Source organism: Rutilus rutilus (genome assembly GCF_951802725.1).
Source record: "Rutilus rutilus genome assembly, chromosome: 20".
In the NCBI taxonomy this organism is placed as follows: Eukaryota; Metazoa; Chordata; class Actinopteri; order Cypriniformes; family Leuciscidae; genus Rutilus; species Rutilus rutilus.
The window spans coordinates 17,141,088-17,163,874 of record NC_140225.1 but is presented as its reverse complement, the minus strand read 5'-3'; the positions used below and the strand labels follow the sequence as shown (position 1 = coordinate 17,163,874).

The 22,787-nt window shown below is 37.1% G+C and overlaps 2 protein-coding genes across 4 annotated transcripts in view; one reads left to right on the top strand and one right to left on the bottom strand.

Moving 5' to 3' along the window:
* Positions 1-4,889, top strand: part of wdfy4 (WDFY family member 4) — a 53,705-nt gene extending 48,816 nt beyond the window's left edge. For all 3 annotated transcript variants that reach the window (XM_084391987.1, XM_084391985.1, XM_084391986.1), the window contains 7 exons: positions 552-709; positions 844-1,002; positions 1,119-1,298; positions 2,436-2,618; positions 3,076-3,172; positions 3,846-3,966; positions 4,076-4,889. In XM_084391987.1, coding sequence (XP_084248113.1) covers positions 552-709; positions 844-1,002; positions 1,119-1,298; positions 2,436-2,618; positions 3,076-3,172; positions 3,846-3,966; positions 4,076-4,142 — 965 coding nt within the window. In that variant the 3' untranslated portion in view covers positions 4,143-4,889. The remainder of the gene's footprint in view (positions 1-551; positions 710-843; positions 1,003-1,118; positions 1,299-2,435; positions 2,619-3,075; positions 3,173-3,845; positions 3,967-4,075) is intronic.
* A 4,655-nt stretch (positions 4,890-9,544) lies between these two features.
* Positions 9,545-20,206, bottom strand: vstm4a (V-set and transmembrane domain containing 4a). Its single transcript, XM_084391141.1, has 8 exons — positions 19,987-20,206; positions 18,778-19,173; positions 12,319-12,372; positions 11,745-11,852; positions 11,535-11,568; positions 11,318-11,442; positions 10,895-10,953; positions 9,545-10,052 (listed from the first exon to the last, which is right to left on the bottom strand). The coding sequence occupies exons 1-8, from the start codon at positions 20,036-20,038 to the stop codon at positions 9,891-9,893; spliced, it is 990 nt and encodes a 329-aa protein (XP_084247267.1). The 5' UTR covers positions 20,039-20,206; the 3' UTR covers positions 9,545-9,890.
* Between the last annotated feature and the right edge of the window lie 2,581 nt (positions 20,207-22,787).

The window sequence follows — 22,787 nt, the reverse complement described above, 5'->3', positions numbered from 1 at the left end:
AATAACAGTCTAAAAAGGCGGCTGACAAAAAACATGGTCATTTCAACATCAAGTTTTTTGTGTAAATATTGCATCTATACAATGAGTTCCAAAAAGTCTTAACCACTTACACACCACTTTTATTAATTAATAACAACCTTTTATTGTAATAGCAAGTTTTCCAATATTTTTAGTCTTCATTTAGTGTTTTGATTTTATTTAAATAGTTTTCATGACATTATTATTTTGTTACAAATTAAAGTACAAATAAAATTAACTCATGTATTATAATTAACTAAAAAAGTTTTATTCAGCAAGTCTGCATTAATTTGATCAAAAGTGCCAGTAAAAAAATGTTACAAAAGATTTCTATTCCAAATAAATGCTGTTCTTTTGAACTTTCTATTCATTAAAGAATACAACATTGACAATAATAAGAAATGTTTCTTGAGCACCAAATCAGCATATTAGAATGATTTCTGAAGGATCATGTGACACCGAAGATATATACTTATTAAAACATTTTGCAGTATGTTGATGAAGCTGATATTTCCTGTTGTTTCTCTTCTTAGAGATCTCGCTGGGGCCTGTCGGTCAAATAGTGTGTAGAGAGAAGGATGTATTGGTCGTGGAAAAAACCAAACTTCTCATCCCTCCACATTGGAACACATACTTCTGCTGGGGATCTTGTGACCAGACCTGCTCTTTTGGGAGCTACACAGCCGAAAAGGTTTGCTTTTATAGTTTCTCTAGATCCATAAATAAATCAAAGTGACGGCCCTGCTTGTAATGTTTTCCTATTGTGTAACTGAATTATTGTTTATGATTTAACAAGGTTTGATAGCTTTATTGCCTGTGCTGCAGAGCTTTGCCGTGTTTGAGAGCCTGTCGGACTGGGGAGAGGCTGTGTGTGCTGCCTGTCCCAACCACAGCACCATCATCACGGCCGGGACCAGCACTGTAGTGTGTGTGTGGGACGTCTCCGTTAGCAAGGACAAACTCAAACACATGAGACTCAAACAGGTCATTAAGAGCCATGTTCACACTTAGGTGTCACAAAGCAGTTTTATGATAAGATGGTATGTTTTTTTTTCATAAAAAAAAACAAAAAACAAATGTTCTGTTGTTTTCCATCCTAGGTCTTGTACGGTCACACAGACACTGTGACATGTCTGGTAGCATCAGAAGCGCATAGCGTGATTATTAGCGGCTCTCTTGACCAGACCTGCATCCTGTGGGACCTGGAGGACCTCAGCTACATCACGCAGTTACCAGAACATTCCTCTGCCGTGTCTGCCCTGGCTATTAATGACCTGACCGTGAGTACCCTCCAGCAAAAACATACGTCAGCCTGAGGTCAGCCTGCATTTTACCTCCCAAATCTCTCTCCATCCATCTCACTCCCGCACATTTAATTTGGTTAGGGCCGTTCGGCTCGTGTTGCGTCTGGATGACACATTTATACCGGCTCATTTGCACTCGCAGAGTGGTTTCTGCAACTCCCTTCAGCCAGCTGTGTGAAGGAAAGGGTGGGCACATCCTTCCCTTCAGACCTGCTTTAACGCTTAAACCCCGTTACACAGTGTGAAATATACCCCCTACTAAAAACACAAGAGACAAGTATTGATGTATGATTCCAAAACAGCAAATTGAAAGTATTTAAGATCATTTAACCATGTGTAATTATTTCTTCATACATTTTAAGATCATTTAACCATGTTATTTTTTTCTTCATACATTTTAAATGTCCAAATGTGTAAATATCATAGTTGTGTGCCTTAAATTAATGAAATGCCTTTTAAATTTAAATAAAATTCCTTGTAGCACACAGGATGCAGAATTGCAATTTTGATGTAAATAGCATTTCAATTAATTTAAATTTAAATAAATTCATGTAACTGTAATTTTTAATTAGAACAACAACATTTGTCAAGACAAGCTTTGACGGTTGGCTTGTTTGAAAGTTTAAATTATAGTTTAGAGTTTGTACGATTTAAAACAATTTTGAAAGAAGTTTCTTATGTTTTTCTATCAAAACTATAGTAAAAACTAATATTGTGGAAATTTAAAACTGTTTTCTATTTTAATACATTTTAAAATAAATGATTTATTCCTGTGATGGCAAAGCTGAATGTTCAGCATCATTACTCCAGTCTTCAGTGTCACATGATCCTTCAGAAATGATTCTAATATGCTGGGTTTATGCTCAAGAAACATTTATTATTATGGTTTAAAATAATTGTGCTGCTTAATATTTTTGTGAAAACCGTGATTTTCAGGATTATTTGAAAAAAAAAGTGACACACACCGTCACTTTTGATCAATTTAATACATCCTTGGCGAATAAAAGTATTAATTTATTTAAAAACCCCCTAAACTTTTGAACAGTAGCGTAGATGGATATATAGATCATTGCCTGATATGTGCATCATTAATGGCCTTTCTGTCTCTCTCAGGGTGAGATTGCGTCATGTGCCGGGACCCATTTGTACCTGTGGACCATGAAGGGGCAGCTGCTGGCATCCGTAAACCCTTCCTGTTGGCCTGAAGGAAACATTCTGTGCTGCTGTTTCACACAGAAGTGCGAGTGGGACTCTCGCAACGTGATCATCACCGGCAGCGCCGATGGCATCGTCCGGGTACGAGCAGGTCCTCAGAACGGGCCTTTTCAATGCTTCTCCGAAGGCTCTGACTGAAAGATGATGGGGCGTAGCGAACTTTATAATGAGAGCGTTTAAATGAGAAGTCTTCTCCAAAGACTACACCTTTGTGTTTAAGCAATAAATCTCTCCTGTAGTCTTTCCTGCTTAATAGTCAGGTAATATAGCTGAAAAAATATTAAAATATGGTAACTGGGATATTGAAATGGGGCTCACAGGCTTGGCTGAGAAGTCCCACTGAAGCATTAATAGTTACATGTGCTCAGTTTAGATGAGGTAAGAGCAGTTATTAAATCAAAATGCTTCTTAAATTAGGCATCAATTGGAGCCTGGACCTGCGACATCAATGGCCGGCAGATTTGATTTATGAATATAGCTTCAATTGCATTCGATTGTTTCCCCTCTTTTTTTCATTAACCGTGTGGTTCTGTTCCAGATATGGAAGACTGAATATACTAGAGTACAATTACCTGGACATGAGGAGTGCTCGGTGTCTCAAGGGCATGTTTTGTCGTCAGCTCCTGAGGAAGCAGGTAACACTAATACACTTCACCTTAAGTGCAGAATTGAACAAGAGCGTGAATATGCGCTTTTGCTCTCGCCTCCGGCCATAGGAGCGGTATAACCCACAAGCTTCCTTAATGGCCAGCATGAAATAACAGGAGCTCGCTCAGAATATTGGAAAACAATGTACTTTGTGACGTCACGAGAATCGTTATTTTCTAATACACAAGTAATGTTTGAAATTAAATAGCCAGACCAAATACTAGACATCCTTCAAAAACGCCGTAAAAATCGGATTACGTGTGTTCTTAAGTGTGATAGTACAGACACTCAGCCGGAGGTTCGGTTTTGAGCGATCCGCAAGAAAAGTTCATAATGATCTACTGTTTTGTGCGACGCATTAGGGCTAGCTGCGAGGAATTATGGGGCAAAGTTATTAAACATACAGCCTGTAAACACTGATGAGCAATTTTGCTGATGTAGGCATGCAATTTAGAAAGCAATAATAACCAAATCCAATTTGGTACACATTGGTTACAGCACAGCGTCAGCGCGTGTAAGTATCAACACGTTTAAATTAAATTGGGGGAACTCGTTGTAACAGTGAAGGCTTTATATTAGATGTATTTCTCTCAATTTAGCAACATGCTGACCATAAATAATCTCTGTCTCATATCTCACTCTTGCTTTTGCTTTTCTTAGACAGCAGCTCGTGGAAGTGGGAAAGACACCTGGTGCTCTGCCGAGAGTTGAACCGCAACCAGGCCGCCTCTCGGCGACGCTGCAAAAATAACCCTGCGATCACGGCTCTGGGCATATCCAGGTATTGACGACAGACCAAAATGTGGTCTGAAAGCTCTCCTTTTTGAAATGATTCAGTGCAGGATTGAAGTCAAGATTCTTCTGAAGATATCATTTGAATGTGATTTCAGAACGCATGGCACGCTGCTGGTAGGTGATGCCTGGGGCAGGGTGTACAGCTGGTCCTGCGAGAGCTAGGATCAATCAATCCTCCGTCAGTCAGTAACTGCAGCTGAATGCCAGCGGAGAGTCCAGCTTAAGAGCTGCCTACGTATGCACTTTGCTCTCACCACTTCCAGCAGGACTGCTGACTTCAGGAGACCCACTCTGGGTCTGGTGAATTACAGGGATGACGCATTCTTTCTTGGACTGGGTGAGGCTCGCTGGCCAGGGCCGGAAACACAACACTGCTTATTTAAGAAATGAAAGATGATGCCATTTAAAAATAAATAAAAAATTAGGCCCATTTGGTGTATCGGTTTTATTGTATGGTAGCTCTCTTCCTCTCGCTGGACTCTCAGAAAGCCAAAGTAATGTTTATTTTATAAACACCGGTATGCTGGAGTTTCAAAGTGTGCCATTTCATATTTTTGCTTAACATTACACTGGTGGACATACTGAATGGATATGTGTGCTTTGTAAAGCAGCAGTTATTGATAGGGCTGAATCAACCCCTCTTCAGCCAATTAGAGTCAGAGTTTCCATTGGCGACGTGCCCCGGGTTCCCGTCATAGAGGGTGCGGATTTGTAAAGCTGCATTTACACGCATTCCATGATGTGGGGAATTCTGAAATAAATGCCACAAAATTATGGCATATAGGAAACAACAGCGATATGCTGTTTTATCCGTGTGAAGGATTATTATTGCTAACCATAGACTGTATAGTTGCTAACACTTTCCATTTTTATATATGTTCAATAAACATTTCTTATCAATGTTGGAAACAGTTGTGCTGCAAAATTGTGATACATTTTATTTAAAATTCTGTGATTTAATAGAATGTATGAAAGAACTGAATTTATTTGACTTTTGATCAATTTTGATAAATAAAAATCATCAGGAGAATATATCTATTTAACCCACTAATGCATATTTAATCTGATTAATTTCTCAGATGTCTTCAAACACATAAAGTGTAAATGTGTAACATCATCTGCTAAAGATGCCAGGAATATTAATGAATCTTATGATTTGAATAGCATCATTTAGTCATGACCTTGAATGACGCTTCTGTTTTACTTGCAGCCGCGATTAATAATAGCCTGTATTTTCTGACATCCTTAATGAATGAGCGAGCATGTTTATTATATAGGAATGCTAGCGAATATAAGCTTTCTGTGAATTGTCCGTTTGTACATGTGGTCCCCTGGCAGCATTCAGCAGTTGATGTAATGTTTTCGGTAGTTGTCAGGGCTGCTGGAGTAGTTAAATTCATAGAATCAACACAGATGTCCATTAAGTTTAAGAATATGGGTCACTGCATGCAGAACAACAAGCTTTTACAACAAAATTGCAATGTGGAAAGTATAATTATTTAATATACTTATTTTCATAATTATATGTTATAAATGTATTTATTATATTATATACTGTATATTAGACTGTATACAAGCTAACTTGTTGAACAGAACAGCAGAAAAAGCTTCTGGTCTTCCGCTGTCCAGATGTGTAACTTTGCTGTGTATTAAGAGTCTCTTTGGCACATGAGTGAGTCCGAGTCTGGATCTCTCAAGCAGGCGGACAGCAGGGAAAGAGCTGTGATTACTGGGAACTCCCACCAGGCCACGCTCCACTTCCCTCTCTGGGGAAGAGGGCTAATTGTTGCTCCCCTCCAACCTTTGGAGACTGTCTTCTCCTAATAGTCATCATTAAGCAGCATGAATAATCCAGCGATGGGGGTCGGCCCATAAAGAAAACAGGGGTGGGAATCTGAGATCAACCATTTCATGAGGTTATATCTCCACTGTGATTGGATTTAAAGGGTTAGTTCACCCAAAAATGAAAATTCTGTCAGTAATTACTCACCCTCATGTTGTTCCAACCCCGTAAGACCTTCGTTCATCTTTGGAACACAAATAAAGATATTTTTGGTTAAATCTGATAGCTGGATCACTCCTCCATAGGCTTCTAAGACACTATAACTTGTATTAAAGACATCGTTAATATAGTCCAAGTGACTACAGTGGCTCAATCTTAAGTTTATAAAGCGACGAGAATACTTTTTGTGCGCACAAAAAATAAAAAAATAACGACTTTATTCCACTATTCATTTCCTTCTCTCTAGGCCTCGAGTTTTTTCACGTAGTGTAATAGCGCAGCGCGTCTGTGTTGCACGTCACCACTTAGGATCACTATTGGCCGACGCTGGTCATGTGTGTGATACGTGGTGACGTGCATTATTATTAACGATCTCTTTAATACATTTTCTGAGCCAGCAAGTTATAGTGTCTTAGAAGCCTATGGAGGAGTGATCCAGCTATCAGATTTAATCAAAAATAGCTTAATTTGTGTTCCGAAGGTGAACGAAGGTCTTACGGGGTTGGAACAACATGAGGGTGAGTAATTACTGACAGAATTTTCATTTTTTGGTGAACTAACCCTTTAATGTAATGTAAACTTGCTCTCAAAATGCGTAAAATAAAGAAATATTAATGTCCACTGTATTCACTGCAGTAAGATAGTAGGCCTATGTAAGATGCTATACTAGTATACTATGTTTTGTGTAGGCCTCTGTATATTAGACTATATACAAGCTAACTTGTTGAACAGTATATGTACTTGTATGTACTACATATATGTAGTATATGTATATCTTTATACAAAACATCATATTTCACAAAGTGTACATATCAGCCCTTCACTGAGAGGCATGAAATAGTGGCAGTTTTAGCGTTTGCTATGGACAAGTAGGCTACTGTAGGCCTACAACAGTGAATATTCGTAAATGCCAGGACCTTTGGATGGTGCGATTGACCAATCAGAATCATAGACTATAATTTAGTGGCATATTTAATTTTTGACAGGAATGTATGGAAAAGGAGGCCGAGACCTTAACATTTCCGGGTTTCTCATAAGCGAAAGTCATAGTTGGGTAAACTTCTATAGCGGAGAATGAAAGACTACATTAAATATATATAGGCTATATATTTTTTTATTTTTTTGCCCCAGCAAAACCCCACAATAGTGTTTTCACAACTTTCAAAAAGAGTTATTAAAATAGAGATATTGATAACGGCAGTCAGAAGAGAGAAATAGGCCTATGTCAATTTTACCGTCAGTCAATCACAGCCACTGTCTTAGAAACACACCCACAGCAGCGTTAACTGGTTTTAGTAATTTGATGCAAATGTAATATAATACAAAATAAAAGTAAAGTGTTATAAACGTACATACATTTAAAATAGAATCAAATATTTAAAATAAAAATACTTTACGATGCTGATGACAGTTAAAACGCGTATTACAGTCTGTGAAGGGTCCATACCCCATACAGTGGGCGGGTCATTGGATTGTGCTGGTTTTTATTTTTATGACCGACCCGAGTAAAATAATGTTACTCTGTATCTTCCCTATATGTCACTGTGAGGAAAAGAGCGTTGTAAAATCCTTCAGTTTCTGCCCTTTTGGAGTTTCTCCGCGAAAGTAACAACATATGGGTTTGGAATGACATGAGCGCGAGTAAATAATCACAGACTCTTGCTTTTTTGCTGAAGTTGCAGCTCGGAGCGGTGAAAAAATGCGCTTTTTCTTTTCTTTTCTTTCTTTTTTTTTTTTTTTTTTTGCTTTTGCTGCCTTATTTAGTCAAGGAAGGGTGTTGTCAAAAACACAACAGAATTGAGAGCAGATGAATTTGCCCAGCTTTTGATGGCCTTATATGTTAGCATCTCTGTGGTAAACTGTGTTTGTGGATTTCTCTCCCTTGAGAACAGTTGAAATTCTTGCTTTGTTCTGGGTTTTGTGCTCGCAACATTTGCACGTATTCATACAAAACAGCAGAGATGAGGCCTCTCTCTCTCTCTCTCTGAGAAGACCCGGTCAGAAAATGCTCGGGCACTCCTGCAGAGCAAAAACAAAACGGGGCAGCAGAAGACCATCGTAAGTTCAGATGAGACGACACAGGCAGGGTTTGATGAAGAGTATAGCTGTGTTTACGCTTGACGCTAATGTTTCAGATAGATCCAGAGCTGAGGGCGCAGGAGAAACTGTATCACGCTCTGTCACTGTCACTCCCTCTCTGCCATCCTTCTCTCCTTCTCTCACGCTGCATCTGCTCATTAATATGCGCTGTGACCACGAGGAAGAGGAAGGGGGGAGAGTCGCTCTCTTTAACCTTTGTGCATGCGGCTAATTGTGCTAAGTAGAGGCGCTTAATAGACTGGAAAATAATCACCGTATATCTCACGAAGAGAAGCAAATGACCTTCTGAAAAGACAATAGCCATCTCAATTTTAATACGTCGCTGATTTTATGATATTAAATGTCAAACCATTTGGGCTCTTCTGAATAATTAAATCAAATAAATTATAGCACCTAGGCAGAACCATCTTGTAGCCTAACCCAATTATAATGCACTGTAAAGCTAATTATTAAGCATGATTACAATTAGTATGATTTTAATAAATGTAACCATTAAAGGGTTCATCACAGTCACTGGTTCTTAGCTGTGGGAGAGATTGAGAAAAAGAGAGACAGACTAAACTCAAGAACGGAGGACAGGATGTGCATTGTATCAACGGCTTCATGCTTATAATAATAACTTGTCCAAACCTAATTATGTAGATAGAGCTTTTAGCTGTTATAAAACATAATAAACATAATAAATTATGAGCACTACTGAATTACAAAATATTACAGATTTTATTATTATCAATTTTTTTTATAGGCTATATATGCACATTAAATAGCAAATGCTATATATATATATATATATATATATATATATATATATATATATATATATATATAATGCTAAATATATTTAGTATTTTACTGCTCTATTGCTATTGCAATATTACCCTATTGCTGTTTCTAATTCTAAATGTTTATATTTGTAATATACATTTTATTTTTAGTGCTGTCAAACTGATGAATCACATCCACATACATCCACAAAAACGCATACACACACACACACACACACATATATATATATATATATATATACACACACACACACACACACACACACACACACACACACACACACACACACACACACATAGCCTATTATATAAACACAAACTTTTATGTCAGATGCAATTATTCGCGATTAATTAATTTGACAGCCCTAAAATATATAGAATTCACATTATAATTTAAACATTTTATAAATATAAAAATATGTATTATTAATAACAATTATTGTTCACAAATATTATGCATTAAAATAGTAAAAACACATAATTTTTTATAAATAGTCACAGTCAAGCTGAATTGAAATGATCTAACACACACTACAGTTGCGTATTTTCAGTTATGGAAAGAAGGTTATAAATGTTATTCTGGTTACATCAGAGGGTTAAATAGTCTTTGATATGCTTCAATACACAATACGTTATGACTGCCTGTTTAAGCGGACGTAAATGAGACAATAAATTGTGCTCTTTAGCTCATTCTGTATCATCCTCTGCTTTTAGAGGAGAAATCTTTATTTCAACATAGCAAAAAATAAAATTGTTACATATTTTACAAAATTGCATAGTCAAATTATGCACGTTTGGAGTTAAATCCATTATGTAATCCTTTCTTTTTGCTTAAAGAAAGCAAGGTCTTAAATCTAGAGGTACATAAATGTGCCCAAATATATCAAAAGAAAATGCTGCTGTTGTATTACAGAGTTATACTAGTACATGTGAAATACCAGAACATCAGTATGTACTGTAGGTAAAAAATATTTCAAACAATCTCATAAATAATTTTTGGTATGAAACTCTTAATATACATATTTACACTCGCTTCTCCACAAAAAGTATTTGGGCGTAAACAGTCCCCGTGCAGTGTGTTTCGGGCTCAAGTTGTGCACATCCAGTGGAGTCTGTTTTCAGCTCAGGCTTCGGTTTCACCAGCTCCAGCTCTGCGTATGTCAGACTGTCCTCTACCACCCTTGGCTTGAGGGCGAGAAGAGCGAAGACAGGGCGTTTCAGATATATGAACACTACAGTATGTGGTCAGAGGTCTAAAAGGGGTGTTTAGTATTCACTGAGGAATGTGGGGTCAGACAGAACAACATGAAATTATAGGTATAATTTTAGGATTGTTCGTAGACGGATGTAATTAGGAGTCTCAAGTAGGAACAAGCACTTCATCTGATAAGCAGATATTTCAGATGGACAAAGCAAGTACTTCTAAAAAGGGAATGCAAACAACGCAAGTGGACAGAGCAGAAGCACAGACATATTCATGTCCTCCGATACCCTATCAATTACACTCATTTAAACATGTCTGATCTATAACGGATTTCACAACACAATGCTGGATCTTAAAGCATTTTCTTTCTTTTTTTTTTGCTGCTTTTCTGCATTTCTGTGATTATTTCCCTGGAAACTAATCTAATAAGAATCAACCATGTTAAATAAATAATCACGCTTTGGAAAGCAATAATAGTAAATAAAATTATAACACCCATAAATGGAGGTAGGTATAGCAATAACTGTGGCGAACATAGAGCTCTATGAGAAAGCTACATTATTTCCCTCTTGCATGTTTCTAGTCTGTGAAAATTCAATTGAGAGGCTAAAGAAAGTGCGTTGTTAGATGCAAATTTAAAATTGTGAATAAAAAGATTACACGTACAAAATTAATTATGAAAAACATAAAAGTAATTTAGCAAGATATATATTTAGGACAATTATGAAACCATATCAGCATCACTTAATCTTTTTAACGTTTTAGCATGAAAGCAAATAATGCTCTTATGTAAAATGAATTCAATAAGAGTCGGCATTCCTACCATTTTTGTAGGTTGTGGCTTTAAAAGTTTGCTTCTACGTGGTTTTCTTGGTGCAGGTGCTAGAAAACAAACCGAAGAAAACATAATATGAAAAATATATATATTTTCAAGGGTTCGAAATTTGGAAACACTATACAATAAGGTTCTATAGTGTACCATTAGTCAATGGAATAGCAAGCATTTATTAACCTTGGTTAATGTTAATTTCTACATTCACTAATACATTTTAAATGTTAAATTAACAGTAATTAATGTATATTGAATGAATGTGAATTACAATGGACAAAAGCATCTGCCAAATGCATAAATGCAATAGTGTAAAAAATTAATTGTTGGTTCATGATACCCAATGCATAACCAATGTTTCCCAATATTTTTGATATCACAATATGTACCCAGGGAGTACATGGTGTTTCAATGTACCTTTAGCTGGTATCTGTGGTGGTGGTAGTGGTTCAGTGACGTCTCTGAGATGAGGTTTGTGTCGTTTCTCTTTTCTGTGCATTGCAGGAGAGGAGCTGGACACACTGGTTACGGTCTCCCCTGAGCTGGACATTTAAAACAACAATGTTAGTCTTAGAATCAATCTAAGAATCAGTCGTACATACATAACAGTAAAGCAGTGGTAAACCAGGTCTACCTGTTTTCTGGGCACTTCACAAGGTAATAATTGGCTAGATGGAGACAGACCAAGCATAAAAAAACATTAGAAACAAATGAATAAATAATCTATGTGACATAACAAGAACAACAGGATTGTACAATTTTGAAATGAATTTTTGCACTGATGACATTGTATCGTTAAAGTATCGGGTAAATAATTTGGACTCTAGGGTAAAAAGCTCATCACCTCGTAGTCTTCGTTTGTGCTGTAGGTGCTGACATGTGATAGTCATGGCAAAGACAAGCATGCAGACCAGACCGACAGAGCAGATGAGCACAGCACACAGATACAAATCTGAAAAAGATCACAGCAAAATAATGCGCTGTAAACACTTTATTACAATGAGCGTGAACCCTGCAAAAAAAACAAATGATAACATTCTCCAACAATCAGTATTACGTTCTTCTTACTTTTAACAAATGTTATTAAAACTATGAATTACACTCACAATAATGTGTTTTTTTTATTTTGTAATAATGCAGTGGAGATGTTGTAAAGTGTCATAAACCAAGGAAGAATCTTTATTCCAATAAAAGCTTGGGCAAAGCTGACCACAAAAATAAACCAAACACTGTGAGCACACTTGGTTGAATTTGGTTTGGTCTTTCTCCACCAGAAGGGAGGAGATGTAACACACTAGCCAAAAGCTATCTAACACTAAACTGTGATCCAAGCCAGTGTCTTTATCAGTGACGGAGACCATACACCAGACTGCAATAAACAAGCTCTATTTTATTACAATATTGAGGCAACAGCATACCTTCAAACATGCTCCATATGACATCAGCTTTTCCTGTGCTTGGTATATGATGTACTGAAAACATTAAGAGAGAGAAAGAGAAAGAGAGACATAAATACAGCTGCAATTAAAGGGCCAACCACAAAAAAGGCATGAGTTATGCAAGCATTGTTGGGAGCATCAGAGCAACTGCAACAATTCATAATTAAAGATATTTTTAGAATATATTTGGTAAAAATCCCAAATACAATCATCACTTTGACATAGGTGGCACTGTTACCAAATTGATGTGTGAGGAGACAATGACACATATGAAGTTTAAGGTCAATATGCCAAAGCGTTGCAGATTTATAGCCTCAAAATAAGCTTGGCACCATGCCATCAAATTTGTTGATGTGTTCGAAAAAGTAGCTTTTCAAAAAAATAATAAAAAAAATGAAATGGCAGACAGCAAGTTCGACCGAATATGGAATAATTGGTATAATTGTTCTTGGTATGACTCAAGGAATCTATAAAGACCAGTTTCATTCAAATAAACACTGAATTAAAAGAGTTTTATGATTTTTGGGCAAACCATTCAGTTATAAGCAAATAAAGCTATTTTTCATGTCTCCTGACCAGTAGGTAGCGCTGTGCCAAAATGCAGCATGTTGCCTCAGTCATGCTTGTGTACCAATATTCGTCTCAATACGCTAAAGCGCTGTGGAGATATAGGCTGCATCCAAAATCGCAGGCTTATTTAGTAGGCGAAAAACAGTATGTGACAAAAGAAGTATGTCCGATTTCAAAGTACTCGTAAAAGAGTAGGCAAAAAGGACCCGGATGACCTATTACTTCCAATTCTGAAGTACGCATATGATGAACACTTTACTATCCCATGAGGCCACGGGAGAGGATTTGTGAATGGCAGTGAAGCGGGTAGGTCACTATAATGACAACATGGCGAATGTAGTACATCCAGATTACATTCATACTACACACACTCATACTATATAGAATGTACTTTTTTAAAATAAGCACCTTCTCAAGAGAGTATGCTAGAAGAAGAAAGAAAGCTAACAGATACAATGGACCCTTTTCATATTTCATTTCCGGGGTTCTCAGAAGCAGAATTTGTCATAGTCGGGTAATATTTCTATAGCGGTGAATGGGAGATGAAAGCAAATATAATTTTGAATTTGCATTTGCTCTAATAGCAAAAGAAAAAAATCCGCAATAGCGTTTTCTACAACTTTCAAAAGAGGGAAAAATATATAGAGAGATTGATTACAGCAGTCAGAAGAGAGAAAGATGTCAAATTTGCCGTCACTCCCTCAGCTGTTGTATTAGAAACAGCAGCTGCGTTATTTTGCTTTTTACAATTTACTGCCAAGGTAATATAACACGAAGTATATTTAAAAATAGATTAGATTTGCGATGTTGATAACTGTGGAAACACTCAATCATTAGTCCATGAAAAGGGTCCATAGGTGCCTTAACACTTGACAGTGCTTGGCCCAAAATAAAATGCCATTACAATTTTAAATGACACTTCATTTATGTAGCTGGTTGTAAGGATTCGAAGTAAAAATAAAAATAAATAAAAAAGCGTTTAAAAGTTAAAAAAGAAAGAAAAAGAAAGAAAACATCTTATGAGCAAAAATTTATTTTAATTGCAAACTTGTTTGGGTTGTTGTGGATTTTATTGCACTTAACATTTGTATTGCAATTTTACAATCCAAGTTCATGGGAAAATCTCTGTATTATCATAATGTTGAAAATTTGGGTCAAGTCACAACCCGGTCATTCTCTCCAACATCTTGTTTACTGTGGAGATTTTTTTGCAGGGTTGTGCTTGATGAGGCTTCAATATGACCAGGCAAGGACATTTAGTTTAAAAGAAAGTTGCATTAGCGGCCTCTAAAAATACTTAACCTTTGACCCTGAGAAATGTGGCTTTAATAAATCTATCACAGAAAGCTTATAAACAGCTATTAATACATTCAGCATGCATTACATCAATGTTTAAATAACTTAGTCTACTATTAATTACTGTTAGTATTGGGAAACTAAGTTCAGATTTTTTGAGAATACATGGAAAATCATACTCTTTCTCTCATTCATTCTTTAAGTTTTCTTCGTTCGATGCTTGCTGCATGGCATTTTTTAAACAGGTCAGGGGAAATTGCTTGCAGATGTTGAGGGCGCTGTTGGAGAGAATTACTTTCAAAGATAATTGTAAGATAGTTAAAACTTCAAATGAGCTCAATAAAATGTAAATGATTGAATGATGAAACGCAATAAAAAGTGTAAGCAAGAACCTTCTTATTTGTGTTCCATTAGCATGACAAAAACTTGAAATTTCCTGTACACTCCCTCCATCTGCCAATGGTCAGCCAGAAACATAGTTCTGCCCCAATACCATTGCTTGAGTCAATGTTGCTGTGTTGGGCAGTTTACCCCTTATAAATGCATGAATGTTTCGTCAATCATTATTACATATTCGGGTATTTAGCGACCCGGATCTATATTTAACACGGCTGGATCTCTACCTTCTCGATAATATAAAACTCTCCTGATATTAGAGTAACAATTACAGGAGAATCAAATAAAGCATATTTTGTTTCCTTTTGGAGCTTGGAATGGTTCAGTTTGAGCAGATGTTTCATACCATCATCACTGTCCTCGTCAGAGCTAATTTTCCAGCATTGGCCCATATTCACAACCTCAAATATATTCTAAAAACTATCATTTTCAACATCTTCAAAATCAATATTTTGATCGCTGACAGCTTCTTCACCAGAACCACCATCAAGTGACAGTGACACTAATATTTGATTGCGTTCAGTACTTGCTCTGCAGTAAATCGCTGAGCCATTTCAAGTTTTGCTGATGATACTTCCTAATCTTTTGTTTTCTGTCTGCGGTAACTATGAGTGAAACGTCACTTCATCATTGTGTATCAGATATTGCCACCTTGTGGAAAAATGGTGAATTGCACTTATTCAGTCATCAAAGATTCAATTATTGTTGTGGAGAACAAATATACTTGCACTGTTACACACATCGGGTCATTAGTGACCCTATGTCATTTTTACCAAAAAAATAATGGTAAAACAGGCATTCTTTTATAATTGTATATATTTCTTTCTTGTTAAATAGTTTATAATGAATTGATTGAGGAATACTAAGAAGGTTGATGTCTAACTTGAAAAAAATGTTTGAGGATGTGGGTAGTGAATGACGTCCCAGGTCACTAAAGACCCGAGGGTTAAGATGCTAAAGAACCGTAATGGAAGGGTAAATCAATCTACAAATGGTTCTCTCTGCATATTAAGTAAGGAGAAAGTTTTTTTTTTTAATATATATATTAAAATTACACACTGTTACATTATCTTAATTACTAGAGCAGTGAAAGGCACAAGAGCAGAGCTCGAGAGAAGCTCGTTTTTAAAAAAACGGACACTCTGTCCACAGCAGATATACAGTTACACATCTGATCTGCATTTTCTTTCAAGTCAAAACCATTCTATAAAACCCCTGCTAAACCGAAGGGTTCAGCACATTTTCAGATCCGCAGAAACACTGTGCAATAACACTCGAGAACAAAGTGCACACTACATCCGAAGTCAAACGGGTGAGGAACGGCGCATGTTTGAGTGCCGCTTTTGTTTTGGAAAAGCATTAAGTCATTTGCTGGCCGACCCTGTGGCTGTAGTGATGGTTGAAGTGGTTAACCCCGCTCTGTAGTCCTGCTTTGGTCTATGTTTATGAGGGATCTCAGCTAGTTGACATTGTTTTGTTGTGCATAACAAATTCCCCGGTTTAATTCAACCTACGACCTACATTTCCTTCCTTATTGCCTCTTGTTTGTTTACTCTTTCACTTGTTTTTTTCTTGTATTGGAGTGGGGTAAAGTGGGGTATCTGTGGTTGTCTAAACCCTACAGTAATATTCTGTTGCTTATATCCCTCAAACCCACATCTTTATATCAGTGAGATATATGCTGGTGTTTTTCTTCAAATAAATCATCAGCTATATGTGCACTTTATGTGGTGGTTTTAAAAAGTAAACCACAGTTTTTCTCTTCTCAAAATAAACTGCTTAAATATACAGAAATTTCACAGACTTGTTACTTTTAGAATTTAGCTTCTAAAGCATCAGTTATACAAAGAAAACTATACAAAGGAAAATGCAATGGTTATTCATTGCCGATGATGAGGCATAATAAATAACTTCACTTTTTGAATGGTACAAAGCTTCTTTAAAGAAATGGTTCATCCAAAAATGAAAACTGTGTCATCATTTACTCACCCTCATGTCATTCCAAACCCATATGACTTTCTTTCTTCAGTGGAACATAAAAAAAAGAAATATGACTTGTGCACTATATTCCAAGTCTTCTGAAACCTATAATAGCTTTGTGTGCACGAGGAACAGATTGAAATGTAATTTATTATGCACTGAAAATCTTTACATCTGCTCTAGTTCTCACTGGCACGTTCATGAGAGAAGCAATGATTTGTGAACGCATCATTCTTTTGAGTTGGATCTTTTCAAATGAAAACGACTGATCCAGTTTACAAAATCGTGACAAAAACTGTTGAAGGTGAAGATTATCAGTGGAAAAACGTATATTTTAGTCTATTGATCACACAAAGTGATTTCAGAAGATGTATTTACAGCAAAACACACAAGTATTATGGAATACTTTTATAAAATGTTGATGAATGATATTTGATGGTGTTTTTGCATGTTTTTTAAAGTTTAAAAGCTCTAGTACATTCTTCAGAACATCTCCCTTTGTGTTCTATGGAAGAAAGAAAGTCATACGGCATGCAATACGGCATGCAAAAGTCAATAATGACAAAATGTTTCTTTTTGAGTGAACTGTCCCTTTAAGTGCAAACAAATACTTCTTTGTTCTCTTCATTGTTGCTAGAATCAGGCAATTGCCGGTTATCAGGCAGATGATTAATCCAGTGGACGCTGAAGCATTGGGGACCTCTCGCTGTCCGAACACCATAGGAAAACTCATAATGCAGCCAGAGTAAATGTTTTCAGTGGCATCCTTGCCAAGCCTCCTCGCTCTGTCCCCACAGCATGTCCAGGTTGCTCTCATTATCAGGCTCATGGTCTGTTTGTGTTGGCCCAAAACACATTTAGAGTGAAAATGATGTATATATGTGGAAGGTGGAACCCTGAGACTTACAAACACACCGAAGCTAGCATGTAAGAAAAGGCTACAACGTGAGAAATGGGAACGTTTACGCCTCATTTTCTTGTTTTTATGGACCATTCTAAAACTATTTGGATTAGGGCTTTGAACCGTTGACATGGAGTAATGTCACTGTGAATCTGATATAGTCACTCTTTTGTGATGTTCTGAAAAGACAGACCATCCCCTCTGTAAAAGAGGTTTACAAATAGCTAACAATGACCTTTGTCACTAATTGTGGAATTGAAATTGACCCTGTGCTGGATGTACTGAAGGATTAGTGAACTGGAGGAAACAGCTGTCGTGTGGTTAGCCCTGACCGTGGCAAGACATCACTCTTACACCACATCCAACTCAACCACAGTGTTCGCTGGCTCTAGTGACTAGGCTCTGAGTTGAACGGTTAGTTTTAAACGCCGATACTCCAGATTGCTTACTTGTGCAATTTTTCCAAGCATGCATAATCAAATGCGCCTTGCATTGTTTTGTTGTTGCACTAATTAATTTGTCCAAAAGGAATGGAGGAGGTGGTTCAACAACAACAATAAACTACAGAAGACGCAGCAACAACAATGCCCACGTTGACACGCTAGTGTGAGAGGGCTTAAGAAAAAAAAGCTAATCTAGTTTAAAAAGGTGCATATGTATCGGTCATAACCTCTGGAGAGAAATAGCACATACACTGGACAAAAATGTAACTTTCTAGTGTGCATGTGTCAACAGTCTGTGTTCACGCACGGTATCAAATGGAGTATACTTTGAAAGGCTTTTTTTGTTCTGAGCCAAAAACGTCCGCACATTGGAGAAATGATCGTAACATCAAATGTAGGATGGTTTCTACGCAACATTTTATAAATGAGGCTCATAATGTCTCACGAGAACAATTCAGGTGAGTTGAATGTTGAAGAGTCCGAACTTCCAGATTGTACATAGTGTTCTGTTTTTGTATGCATCAAAACAGAGGAGCCATAAAGTTAGCTTGACAAAAATGTCAAAATGGCAGACGTGTCAACTAACAAAACACGTTGCAAATGTGGTTTCAATGTGTGATTAATCATTCAGTATATGTATAATAAGTAATGTGCAATAAGAAAAATTAATTTAGGTGCTTGGACACTAAATGAGAGGATGCACATTTGACAAATGAAAAAGGTGAACGCTTCTATATTTAAAAAAAAAATAGTGTTTCATTTGAGACAACATTAGCCTTCAGAATTCATATTCTGAATGGCTGAGTACATCATTATATTTTGCATAATTTAATAAATAAATCGTCAAGTTACCTCTTAATTCCATGCTCCCTGTTCCATTCGACGAGGCCCTCCACTTGTTTCTGTGCTTCCGTATTTCCTGCACTTTACAGGTGTAGTTACCCCCATCCTCCAGGGACACATTCAGGATAAGCAGACGGTAGATCTGTCCGTCCATTTCTTCCCACAGGTGGAACTTTGTCTGGGGAAAGTGCTTGCTGTAGTTGCCGTAATACTTGGCTTTCTTCATGCCCATCCTGACCACGAGGTGCTCGTCTTCAGGAGTGGGGAAGTAGAGCCAACGAAGCACCAGGACACTGCTGCTTCTCTTCCTCTGAGACACTAAGCAGGACAAAGTGATGTTGTCTCCTTCCATACACATGCTGACTGGCCCAGGGGTGACGGACACATTTAAAGCGGCACTCAGCTCTGGGGAAAAAAAACACATGTTTCTCTGTATTATTACTGCTAATGTATTATATTAAATAGAGTATAATTGATTCTGTCATATTGATTTAGATCCAAGAAAGTCATTCCTAATTTAAATGAGCATACAGAAGAGAAATAAAAGAGATCATGAAAAGAAATCTTAAAAGAAAAAAAAATAGCAATTTTTTTAAAATGTATAATATAAATGATATTTATCCTTCAGTTTTCTTTGGAGCTTCATTTGTGATATCTCCTATTCTGGCCTAAATCCATGACCATTAAAGGGTGTAAAATATTTTGAATGCATCTGGGCTCAATATGCTCTGCCAAACAGACACTACAGGTGGAAAACATTTGTCTGCCTTCTTGAACTAGAGGATTGAGCAGGGAACACGACAACAAGATTGTATCCAGCTGTTAAAAGCCTTTGTCATGTTTATGTTGTGTCCCAATTACTCAAGTCCCTCAGGGGTCAAGCGGGGCTCTGTTTTCAATTCAAAAACCACATCACAAGAGAGATTTGGACATAAACAAAAAGAAAAAATCCTAGTTGCTTAACTAAGACTGTTCAGAACAATGCAGTCTGGCATATTTTGCAATATGCACTGGAGAAAAATACACAAATATAGAGTAAAAGTAGGTCAACGAGGTTTAAAAGTTTTGCTTAAATAGTTTTATGCAGATAAAGACATGTATGACAAACGTGAAGCAGTCATCTGAAAAATCATCTCACTGACCATGTACCCCCTGATAGCAATTTTTGCCAGTTTCGTCACTGCATATTAAAAGGCCAACATAAACACACATCCTTACCTCCAATAAAAGCCCTAGTCAGGAGAACTATCGCAACAGCGGAGAGCTTCATTTTGCAGACCCGCAGGCTCCATAAACCCAACTAAACGTCAAGAAAAGAAAGGAGTCCCTGAGATTTTTTCTCCTTTTCTTTCTCTTTCTCCCTCTCACTGTGTGTGTGTGTGTGTGTGTAATCTGAAACAGTGCGTGCTCTGTTCCCAGTTAGAAACACCCCTCTTTCCCAGTCTTTCTTTTTTTCACCCACACTCATTTTCTTTCTCTATCCTGAAATCACTCCCCCTGCCAGTGAAAAGTACGCCTTTGGAAGTAGCACAAATTTTCAGCTGGACCAACAGCATCCGAAAGTATAGGAGCAGCGGCCAGGTCTCAGTGAGGTTTAAGAACTCAGCTTAGATGATGAGTGAAGACAGTGGCATGTCTCACAATGACTCACTTTCCAAAGTGAGAGTCCAAAACCCCCTTTATATAAATATTACATTTATTATGACAGTGGTAAAAATTGGGTTTACTGTTATTCATACTATAGTTTAAAATGTAAGCTGAAAACTTCCCCCAAAATTTTTTATTAATGCTGATCCAAACTCTTTCTTCTGTTAAACACAAAGGAGATATTTTAATGCACTCATTCATTTCTTCTATGCAGTTACAATGATTGGGACGTTTAAGCTTTAAAAAAGGATGCAAAACTATTAAAGTATCTTAAAAATAGTCCATACATCTTATGCACCATGCATAATATATATAAAAGCTTTGTATAACAATTTACAAACTGACCAAAATGTCTTTCAAAAATCATACTTTGTATTCTATGGAAGAAAGAAAGTCACAGGTTTGGAATGACATGATGAGTAAATGATGACAGACTTTAAACATTGACTACTGAAAATATGTCCACAGGATGCAGTTTTCTGTCTTCAGCACACAGTTCTTGTCCACCCATCTCGTGGTTTGAAGCATAATGGTTTATTGGGTAGAGTAATGTGCTGAGCTAGTGGTTTCTCCTACTGAGAACTGCTGCCAAGAGGAGTTGAATTACACAATGTGCTTATATATAGCAACAGAGTATATGGCTACAGCTTAACACGTGTCCTTGCCAGTGCAATACTTCAGCTTTTGTCTTTTTTTTGGAAAAAATTGTTCCATTGTTCTTACTGGATCAAGGAAAAATGTAATACAGCATGTTGTTATATGCTGTCTGGAGACAAAGCCTGTTGAAAATTTCACAGGCTACAATAATTTATGAAACATGTTGAACTCAACCAAAGGAGCATGTGCAAGAAAATGCCAGTTATTATTAAACGTTGATATGCTGGAATCAGTCGGTCACTACTTTAATCTACAGACATTTCCCATCTTTCAAAGCACGCAAGCCTCATGATCACAGTCTCCGCAGTCAACAATGGTCAACAAGCAATAAACAATTGTCTAAAAATACTACCACTTATCTTTCAGTGCTGCCTCCAACTCATTGATTACAACATTGACTGTATTTCACAGCTTTGGATATAAAATTGGAATACTATAGCATACCTTTACTCAACACTGTGCAATAGTGTGTATCTATATTATAATAAGTCAAGAAACTTTAAAAATCACAGCTGATACCATATCTGGTTCCTTCATCATACTGGAAATCTAAACAGTCAATCTAAGCATTCATACCTGTATATCCTTCAGAAGTATCAGTATGATGTGATGGTATTCCAAACCGCCTTAGACAATACATGTAGTGACATTGCGTCTGTAGTTCAAATTAGTTTTTTTAAAGCTAATTTATCAGGTTTTGCAAAAACACCTGTTTTTTTCTTTTTTTCTATTCTAATTAACCAGTTAATCAGGCCAGCAAAATGCAAGAGAAACTCAATTCATTGTAAAATAATTACATACCACATTCATTCCTGCTATCAGGACTCTACACTGACTCCATGTGGCTACAAAACAGTAGATGCCAGATCCTCTCACACGGATCCAACTCAGTAACGCATTCACTTTATGATTTATATATATATATATATATATATATATATATATATATATAGCTTTTATAGTTTAGAAGGTCCCAATTGCTCCGAATGTGTATAAACCAGTGTGTGTATGTGTGCGCCAATCAAAAAGTGTGAACCGTTATCACTTATGTTACCCTTGTAGCTAATGTAAGACACAGTGATTCTTACACTTATTCAATTACAGTTTAAGACATTGCCCACCCGCAGACCTGACTCCTGCAGCGAAATCATGCATTTCATATCAGAGTAGATTAAAAGGGCTCATGGAGAGAAGCTCTCAGTCAATCAGTAAGTGGCTCGTTAATGTAATACACGAGTCAGCGGGAGATACGGAATAACACGCACAACAACATCTCGGCTAACACAAGAGCCTCGGGTCCGGTCTCCACTTCGGACATCTCCGGTATGGTCAGTGCTATAGGTACAGTTAGGTGCTCGACCGACCTCCACAGATGCCTCTTAAAGTCTTTAATGGGAGTCGAGAATCAGGGGAAATCAAAAGGAGATGCTCTCTCATATCTCTGGTATATGTAGCATCTCGAGGGAGCTCTTGTTAAACTCATTTGGGCCACTCGCAAGGCAACAAAGCAACACAAAGACACCCTTCCATTAAATCACTCGCTCAGTTTGTTTGTTTATTGGCTCTGCCATTAGGGCAAATTATTCTCAGTTAATTGGTTTTATAATTATACCACTGGATATGCAGAGGACCAGCGTTGTGGCACTCTAAAAAAGACCCAGCGTGGAAATGGGACTGTTTAATGTCCTAGATTATTTACATATTATAGCCTGTTG